The sequence below is a fragment of the Dama dama genome, chromosome 8 (genome assembly GCF_033118175.1).
Source record: "Dama dama isolate Ldn47 chromosome 8, ASM3311817v1, whole genome shotgun sequence".
NCBI classification, from domain to species: Eukaryota; Metazoa; Chordata; class Mammalia; order Artiodactyla; family Cervidae; genus Dama; species Dama dama.
This window is the reverse complement of record NC_083688.1, coordinates 2737727-2747617: the sequence shown is the minus strand read 5'-3', so window position 1 is coordinate 2747617 and position 9891 is coordinate 2737727. Positions and strand designations below refer to the sequence as shown.

The window sequence follows — 9891 nt, the reverse complement described above, 5'->3', positions numbered from 1 at the left end:
GCCCCCTGCCCCCCGCCCCCTGCCCCCTGCCCCCTGCCCCCTGCCCCCTGCCCCCTGCCCCGCCCCGCGGCCTCCCTGCGGCGCCACGCTTCCCGTGCGAGAGCGCAGGGAAGCCAGCCTCCCGCGTTGCGCATTTCGGCCGGCGACCGCGTCGCGGCTTCCGACTCGCCGGTCGCGTCACTTCCGCCCCCTCCCGGGAGGCGGCGCTGGGCCGGTGGCAAGCCCCCGGAGGGAGCCGCAGGAGTGCGACGGAAGATGGCGACGAGCGGCGGCGCGGAGGCGGCGGCCGTGGCCCCGGCGGGAGACGCGACCGCGGGCTGGGAGGTGGCGGTGCGGCCCCTGCTGTCCGCGTCCTATTCCGCCTTCGAGATGAAGGAGCTGCCGCAGCTGGTGGCCTCAGTCATCGAGAGGTACCGGGCGGCGGCGGGGCGGGGCGGGTGCCGGGAGGGGGATGGGAGGCCGTGCCGGAGGGTGCGGGCCCCCAGCTCCCCGACTTCCGCCCGCGGCTCCGGGGCCCCGCGGCCCCGCGACTCGAAGGCGTGTCTGGCATTCCTTCCGCCAGCCCGTGCGAGCACCCCGTGCCTCAGTTTCCCCCCCCGGGCAAAACTTCTGAGGACGACTTCTCGGCAGGGCGCGGCCGGCCGGGCCGGGAGGAATTTTGCGGGACGCGTCGCCCTGTGAGGGGTCTGCCTTCGGGGCTGCCCGCTCTGCTAAGGTCAAAGCTCCGATGAGTTTGCATTTCTCGTCCGCGCTCATCCCCCTGGCCTGGGCTGGAGCGGACCCGCGGGGTTTAAATCGGGGGCCTACCACACAATTTAATAACGGTCTCCGTTCTGCAGTAATCACTCGGGGCACGTGCTGTGTCTGCTCAAGGTATTGATGACTCTTTTTTTTTTTTCCAGGTTGCATTTATGGTATGTTACTACTGTAATGCTCTTTGATTAAAACTATGTTAGTGTTATTCTCAGAGGTCATTTCCTCCCTGACACCGCACACTCTCACTGTCTCGCAACCAGAGAATGTTCAGGCTCTTACCATCAGGACTGTTTATTGGTTTGCTGTTAACATGGTTTTGCCCTTTTGAGATTCTTAGATTATGCGAGTTGTGTCATACAAGGCCAGGGATCACCAGAGTGCCTGGCTTTTCCTTTTTTAACCTTGCTCAGAGCGGTCTCTCGTTAGTTTAATGGTAGACCTGCCTTTAAAGCCAGTCTCACTTTCATTTTTCTAGCCAAATGTGACTTCAGCAACTTTCCGCAGTTGCTTCCTGGCTCATTTTAACTTCCTGCCAACAAGAGTATTACCTACATGTTATCCAGAAGGTTAGAAATTGCTATTTATTTCTCAAGGGAGGCCCATGATTTGACAGATGGTCTATTGCAGTGTTTATTGTTAGCTTTGTGCTACTTTGGATGCGGTTTAAAAAATAAATTAGATTAAAATAATGGTTTGGTTTAGTAACTTCACAGTTACCTTTCAGATGGATTTTCCTGTCTAATTATTAAGCCAAGAAGGTTCAGATGATGTAAATAGATATCAAAGATACTGCTCTCAAATTATGTAGCCTCTTTATATAACTGTTTTCAACATTTGGATTAGTGCTATTTTCACAAATTATACTTGTCATGTTACTTAGAATGGACAGTGTTCCACTCTTTTTAGAGCATTTACTTTTATGTTTTTATGGACATAAGCTGTAAGTAGTACAGTCATTTGTTGACACACTCCCATACATCCATTATTGAGGCCTGTGTCTTTTAAACTGTAATAGTTAAGCAGCTCCTTTCCACCTGTAGAAGAAGCCGAAACAAAATACATCAAGGTATGTTTGAATTTTGCCAAATAAGTGATAGGGGCCCCTCTTGCACTCTGTATAGCTAAGATAATCAAGAGTTGCCTGTGTTTGTAGATGCTAGTGAGACCTCTTTTCATGGTTTAGAAGAGAAGTCCAAACTGATTGCTGTTGAGTAGCACATCTTTTTTATTGGAAGGCGAGATCTTTGAAGTCTCTATGCTGTTTTTTGTGGCTCAGTCAACTTTGGAACAGAGCAGTGTGTCCTCTTCAGGCTCTCTGAGAGCAATATGATCTTAAGGTTGCACTTATTGTCTGAGAGATCATTTTTCCACAGAAAGCAGTTATTCTCTCTCTCTCTTTCCCTCCCTCTCTCAATAAGATCTTTTCAGACTCTTGCACATGGGAGTGTTTATTGGTTTGCTGTCACATGGTTCTGTAATTTCCAGAAGAAATATCTGGCTTACAAGTTCTTTACGGTTAAAAACAACCTAAACGTATCAAGTGTTCAGGTTGGTGTAGAGCAGAGATCAGCACACTTTTTCTGTAAAGGGCCAGAGTAAATTTAATTTGTGGGCCATAACAGGGATGTATGCACTAGTCCACTCAGCCATTGTGTGGTGAAAGCGGCCATATGCATTATGTAAATAAATGGGCGTGGCTGTGTCCAAAGTCTTGTTTATGGGCACCCATGTGAATTTCATGTGATATTTACATGTCACAAAATATTCTTTTGATTTTTTTTTTTTCCAGCCATAAAGACACAGGTAAAAACTATTCTTAAATATGGCCTGTACAGAGCGGGAAGACTGGCCGGATTTGACCGTCAGGTCATAGTTCGCCAACCCCTGGCTTAGAGCATAAAAATTAATAACCTGCTATTAATATTCTGTTTCTCAAAGGTTTTATTTGCCTTTCCAAAAAAAAAAAAAAAGTCATAATTGTGGAATTATTTCTTGAATGTCAAGGTGTGGCTATTGAGTGTAGGACTGGGTCAAAGCCAGCCCTGTACAGACGCTGTGAGTCCCTTCTCTGTGGCTGATTGGAGGTCTTGATGCCTGGCTGCTGCTTTATTTCTGCATCTGTGATTACTGCTCCCCTACAGTCCTGTGTTTCTTTCTATTGTTCTGCCTCCCATGTTTTTCTTCTTTACCTCCAGGGACCTTCTATTTTTTGTTACAGCCTACTACTCTTTGCTTCTCCCTCCACACGCCCCCACCCCCACCCTCTTTTGATGTCCTAGCTCCATCATGTCAGCTCTTACTTCCTGTCTGGTGGTTGGTTGCTCATTCCCTGAATTCCTCCCTTTTTTGACTTTTGGGGACGATGACACATGCTCTGAGATTCCTCAGTACTCTGCCATTCTACTTTCTGTCTCTATCTTTTCATACCTTTATAATTGGAATTGATCTTTGGTTTGAAGAGAAGGTAGATGAAATAATTCTGAGGTCCAGATCCTGTAATTTCGTTTTTGTTTTTTCTGCTGCACCACAACAGTGAACCTGGGTCCTTGGCGGTGAGATCCCCTGTCCTAACCACTGAACCTCCAGGGGTTTCTCTGAACCCTGTTTGTTTAGTTTGACTTTGTGACCAAACTGAAACAAAGGAGGTATTAGTATGGATAAACTAGGAGGCATCACTTCATGGCAGACAGATGGGGAAACAGTGGAAACAGTGACTGACTTTATTTTTCTGGGCTCCAAAGTTACTGCAGGTGGTGACTGCGGCCATGAAATTCAACAAGCTTGCTCCTTGGAAGAAAAGCTATGACAAACCTAGATAGTGTATTAAAAAAGTGAGACATTACTTTGCCAACAAAGGTCCATCTAGTCAAGGCTATGGTTTTTTCAGTAGTCATGTATGGATGTGAGAGTTGGACCATAAAGAAAACCGAGCACCAAAGAACTGATTCTTTTGAACTGTGTGTTGGAGAAGACTCTTCCGAGAGTCCCTTGGACTGCAAGGAGATCAAACCAGTCAATCCAAAAGGAAATCAATCCTGAATATTCATTGGAAGGTCTGATGCTGAAGCTGAAGCTCTGATACTTTGCCCACCTGATGCAAAGAGCTGACTCATTAGAAAAGACCCCGATGCTGGGAAAGACTGAAGGCAGGAGGAGAAGGGGACAACAGAGGATGAGATGGTTGGATGGCATCACCAACTCACTGGAAATGGGTTTGAGCAAACTCTGGGAGATGGTGATGGACAGGGAAGCCTGGCGTGCTGCATTCCATGGGGTCACAAAGAGTCGGACATGACTTGAGTAACTGAACAACAACTCTGAAAAGTGATTTTTTTAAAAGAAAAAGATAATTTGAGTTTACTTGAAGCGGACTTCATTTCTGCCGCTTGTTGATAGTATGTCTTTTAGTTCAGTTCAGTTCAGTTCAGTCGCTCAGTTGTGTCCAAGTCTTTGCGACCCCATGAAGCGCAGCACGCCAGGCCTCCCTTAGTAGTAAAGATTAAAAATCTTTCAAATACCTTTACTTTTCTAGACCAGAAATGAAGCTAAAACTAGCTTAATGGAGCACATGCTGTATGTGGGCTTGATTAGTGTAATTGTTGAATGTAACTGTATGTACTATCAAATACAGAATTCTGTTCTTAACTCTGTGCAGGATATGCTGGTGAGCATGGTTGTCATTGAATAATTCTATGAGTCTTTGTAGATTAAAAAAAAAGTCCCTTTCCGTTGGGCTTCCCTTGTGGCTCAGCTGGTAAAGAATCTGCCTGCAATGCGGGAGACCTGGGTTTGATCCCAGAGTTGGGCAATCCCCTGGAGAAGGGAAAGGCTACCCACTCCGGTATTCTGGCCTGGAGAATTCCATGGATGGTATAGTCCATGGGGACGCAAAGAGTTGGACGTGAATTAGCGACTTTGACTCACTCTCCTGAGCCAGTCCTTCCTAGGCTGTCCTGTCCTTTTTTTTTTTTTGTCCTGCCTTTCTTAATGATAAGCCTCCTCGAGTCTCTGCCTCCCAGCTATTTGATGAAACTTAGACCAAGGAGACCTACTTGGGAAGGCAGAAGCTGTTAGTAACATCCCATTAGATAATGCACAGTCATTTTCTAAAAATCTTAAAGCGGGAGAAAGGGGTACATTGGTGCCATCATCAGTTGAGTTTGTGATTGACCTTCAAAAGAAAAGCCAGCTCCAGAGTGAGAAGCCTATAGTTAGTTGTGAGATTAGGTAATGTTTCTGTGTCTCAATATCACGTTCCCTACAGGTTTGTTGAGAGTGTGAGAGACGTATGTGAAAATTTTCACTTGTTTATTAACATGTATTAAGTACTCTGTGACACACAGTGGATGTTTGTTAAACATATATTTTTAAAATGTTTTCTGTATCTCATTAATTTATTTGTTGTGATTGTTTATAAGCGTATCTTGAAACAAACTCAGTGGATTCTATACTTGGGAGCTGGTGATTCTGGTGAGGGGAAAGGGCTTTGAGTTTCCCCAGTTGACGGCAAAGATATAACTAGTAGTTACATAACTAGTTATATAGTTATAAGTTCAGTGGTAAAGAATCCCCCTGCCAATGCTGGAGACATGGGATTGATCCCTGGGTGGGGAAGATCCCCTGGGAAGGAAATGGCAGCCCATTCTAATATTCTTGCCTGGGAAAATCCCATGGACAGAGGAGCCTGACAGGCTACAGTCCATGGGGTCAGAGAATCAGACACAGCTTAGTGACGAAACAACAAGAAGGAGAAGCAGCAGTGAATCCGAAGTCTTTTATTTTGCCCATTACATTTTTCACTCTTCCTGGGACACCCAGGTTTCCAGACCTTGGCTAGTTCTTTTTCACTTACAAGTCAAACTGGGTTTTTCTGACCTGGCTGCTTAACTGCTGTTTTCCTTTGTACTCTGCATTGCATTTATTTTTAATTGGTATGTAATTTTATTTTAAAATGGAATATAATTGCTTCAGATTCTTTGTCCTTTCAGCAGTTTTTAGGCTCTGTGGTACTTTGTTGCAAAGTTTGTTAGGCGAAGCACATGTTTAAGGAAAGTAGCTTGACTGCCTGGAGGAGAAATATTTTCACCTTTATGTCTCCTTGTTTTTCTTCTGTGTCTACTTGCCTTCAATTTCTGTGTTCTTCGCGTTTCTACTTAATATCTTGCTCTTTGTTCCATTTTTACATTTCTTTGCCTCCTCTGGTGACTTGGTGTCTGTCAGATTCTCAGGGAACGAGGGTGCGGTCAAAAAAGGGAGGCGACACTTCTTTACTAGGTTCCTCACACACGTTTCTTTAGAATCACAAGATACGACATTGTCCTTTGAGACACTGTCCTTTGAGCCACGTGTCTACCTGCCTGCTGTCCCCTTTTAGTCTTTTAAAAATGGGTTTTCCCAGGTTTATCCTTCCTTGCCCTAAGCACATTGTGAGTGGAGCTCAGGACTGCTCTGCTCTTTTTTTTCCTGTTATCCATGTCCGTCTTTCCCTAGAGGGTATTGTTTCTTGATCGGAATAAGGCAGTTGTGTATGTCTAGGGCAGGAGGAAGGGTTTGTTTAATCATAATGTGGCAACTTTGAACCACGAAGTTGCTGTGTTTACGCCTGTGTTTCGGACATATTTTATTACCAGGATGAGAAGGAAACAGCAGTGAGTTCCTTCTTCGGATGGGCAGTGATTCTCTTGGTTGTGGTAAACCTGTCCGGTTGAAAAACATGGGGGGTGGGGCGTGGCAGTAAGCAGCTCTGAAATAAAGCAGAGAAGGGAAATGCTTCATAAAATCCATCAAACTACAGGGTGGGGGAACCTTAGAACTATGAATGTGGGGTGTCAGGATGGGAGTGAAGGAGCAGCTCCTCCCAAGAGGTAGAAGCAGGGGTGGGGAGCTCTCTTCTGGGTGTGGTGGGATGCCGCTTCCCCCCCCCCCCCCCCCGCCCCCCGCCGCTTCCCCCCTGCAGTGTGATGGCCCTGTGAACTTTGAGTGTTGCTTGATATTTTAGGGATTTTGTTTCCTTTCTTTTGTCCATCCCACAGCTGGAAAGAAATGATCCTTGGTGGGCAGGGAGATTCTTGCACAGCATAGGTGTTCCATAAATATTTTTTTTAGTAAAGGAGTTATTCTAAGATAAGGAACCGGTCTTTGATAATACCTGTTTATCCTTGATGAATTCCCAAAGAGGGAAGTGTCAGACTCTTAAGTGCTGTTTGAGGTGATTCATCACTCACGTTAGCACCTTCCAGACGTGGAACTTGCTTTTTGGCTCCCATGTTGATTTGGCAAGTGAACTGAGTCTAGACTCTGTTTATGTTTCCCTTCCTAGGCTGATAGTTCTTGTTGGAGAATTAACTTACTGTGGAAACTTTTTAAGCACATTGCTCTTTTTTCCATTTAAGAACATACATTTTAGTGTTTTTCTTTGCCTTCTTGTTTCATGGTTTGTGATTAGCATCTAATGCTGTAAAGAGAATGACATTAATGTATCCAGCTTTTAGACGTAGCTGGGCTCCAGATTTTCACTGAAGAGGCCATTTCTTCTGGTAAAGATAAGGGATGTGGTTAAAAATCACTTTGTTGTGATCTAGCTATATATCCTGTGAATGTGGGGAGTGGGGTGGAGGACTCTGGTACCTGAAGAATTTTGGATTTTAGCACCCATCAGATGATTTCTTCCCTTGAAATGTTTATTTTTTTTAAGTTGCTGTGTTACGGACTGGCCTTGTTTGGTCTTCAAAATGCGTTCCCGTAGTCCGTATTCCCACTAACAGTGTTTTGAGTGTCCTGCTCTACCCTCTTTTGACCAGCTTGTGGCATTATTAGCTTTTGGTCTTTGCTAATTATCACTACAGGACACAGTCGTATCCTGTTGGATTTTTACTTGTGTTTCTTTAATTCTAAGTGAGTTTTGAAGTGTTTCCTGTTAGCCTTTGCCACTTACTAAGCCTGGTACCTCTAAGCTCCACTTTCTCAGTTTGAATATAGGGGTGGTAACAGGGCCTACCAAGTAGCATTGCTACGAAGATGAAGTCAGGGAATGCCTGTAGAGGGCTGGAGTATGTGGCCTATAGTAAGCACTAAGTAGATGTTGGTTTTTTGCAGTGAATCCGAAATCCTGCACCACGAGAAGCAGTTCGAGCCGTTCTATTCCTCCTTTGTCGCACTTGCCACACACTACGTCACGACAGTCTGCGGCCTCAGTGAGTGCTCCCCCTCGTCCTCCCCGTTAAGGGCTCGTGAGCGGGGGCTGCGTGTCGTCCTGTCTGAACACGCTGTTAGTGATGCCTGTGTGTTAGTTCTCACCTGTCCACCCGAGAGTGGAGACGGCTGTCCGTGTGGTGAGGCTTCGGAAGCTTCTTGACCGAGGCCAGCCAGAGGGATTGAAAAACTGCTTGGTTTGGACATCTGTTTCATAACCATTAACTTTCCTTGCTTTCTTATAGGTTTTACATATGTAATTACTAATGTGCTAATTTTGGGGGGATGGCTGGGATTGGAGGGTTAGGTGGGGATACTGAGCTGTGGTTAGCAGCCACTAACCAAGACTCTCTTCCTTATTTGGTTTTGGTGAGAAATTAAATTCTCCTTTTGTGTTCTCTGGTATATGAAGGATTTTAACTTCAGTTCCCCATCTTTTAAGCTTTTCTCCTCCTAAAGTAACCAGTCCCTTACTTTCCACTATTTTTGATACTTGGCATTTTCATTTTTCCCCCCAAGCCTGATTCATGTAGTTCTGAAGAATTTGAATTATTTGTTTACTTAAATAATTTGCTAAGCCAGCAAAATGAAAGGAAGTTAGAGGGTTGCTGAGTAGTCTTTTGGTGTCCAGTGCTGTTTATTCTGGGCATTGGCTACCAGCGTAAGAGTCACTTTTAGCTTGGAGAAACTTTGAGTGGGAAGCCCACTGCAGAGACAGGAAAGAGAGGTGGTATATTCTAGTGGGTAACAGCATGAACTTTAGAGCCAGACACCTGGATTTGAGTCTAGCTGCGTGACTTGGGCAAATCATTTAACCTCTCTATGGTTTACTTTCCTTATCTATGTTTTTAAAAAAAGAGAAGAGGTTAACAATATCTATCTCATAGCATCGGTTTGAGGATTAAATGGATTAATGTATCTGAAGTGCTTGTTACTTCCTGTGATGTATTTCCTATTATACTTATCTTAATTTCTAGTAAATATAGGATAAATTGATCTAGAAGCAATTGATGATTATCAGTGCCAAGATGCCTTTGTTTGCCTGATGGATTGTTGATTCTGATAGAATGATACTGGGAATGTTGGACATATGGAGCTCAAAACTTATTTGGTTCATTGACTGTGAGGCTGAAGTTAAGGCTGAGGTTAAGTAAAGCTTATTCCTTTCTCAGTTCCCCGGAATCAGCTGCAGTCTGTGGCGGCAGCCTGTAAAGTCCTGATTGAGTTCTCTCTCCTGCGTTTGGAGAATCCAGATGAGGCATGTGCCGTGTCCCAGGTGAGAGTGCTGGGCCTGCTCCTGGCCCGTATTTTGAGGTAGGCTTGTGACTAACCCATGGAATGCTGGAGAAGGGATGGCATAGAGCAGGGATTGGTGACTTTTTCTGTAACAGGCTACACAGGAGAAAATTTGCTGACCATCCAGTCTCTATTAAACTCTGACTTTGCAGTGTGAAGGCAGCCACAGACAGTATGTAAATGGATGCACACAGCTGTGGTCCAGTCAAATTTATTTACAAAAATAGCGGGCAAATTGGGGCTGTGGTTTAGCAGCCTCTGGTATAGAGAGCTGCAGAGGTCTTTTCTAGATTACAAAGATACATGACCATGGGGGCCAGGCAAGTAACATAAAATGAGTCAAGTATGCTGGCTGAGAAGGGTGTGTGACCCAGCTATAAAGGGATCAATCACTGTTTGGCTGCAGCTGATCTTGTGAATTATTGAAAGAGGTAGGAAACCTGGATTTGTATGTTAAACCTTCCCTGTTTTAAAAAGGTAGCCATAACTTCAAATTAAAGAACAACGACATCACTGTGAGACCAGTAAGAGACCTGCAAGGAAATGTGGTCTGAGGATCATCAGCTTGTGATCTCTGCTTCCCGAGTTTGCAGTTCTTGGTTTGAACCTAAATTTGGTTTTGTGCCAGCTAGAAGTCCCTAAAGAATA

The 9891-nt window shown here is 44.9% G+C and overlaps 1 protein-coding gene across 2 annotated transcripts in view; it reads left to right on the top strand.

Moving 5' to 3' along the window:
• The first annotated feature begins 240 nt into the window (after positions 1–240).
• Positions 241–9891, top strand: part of UBR4 (ubiquitin protein ligase E3 component n-recognin 4) — a 132156-nt gene continuing 122505 nt past the window's right edge. For both annotated transcript variants that reach the window (XM_061148034.1, XM_061148033.1), the window contains exons 1-3: positions 241–410; positions 7852–7949; positions 9120–9223. In XM_061148034.1, coding sequence (XP_061004017.1) covers positions 256–410; positions 7852–7949; positions 9120–9223 — 357 coding nt within the window. In that variant the 5' untranslated portion in view covers positions 241–255. The remainder of the gene's footprint in view (positions 411–7851; positions 7950–9119; positions 9224–9891) is intronic.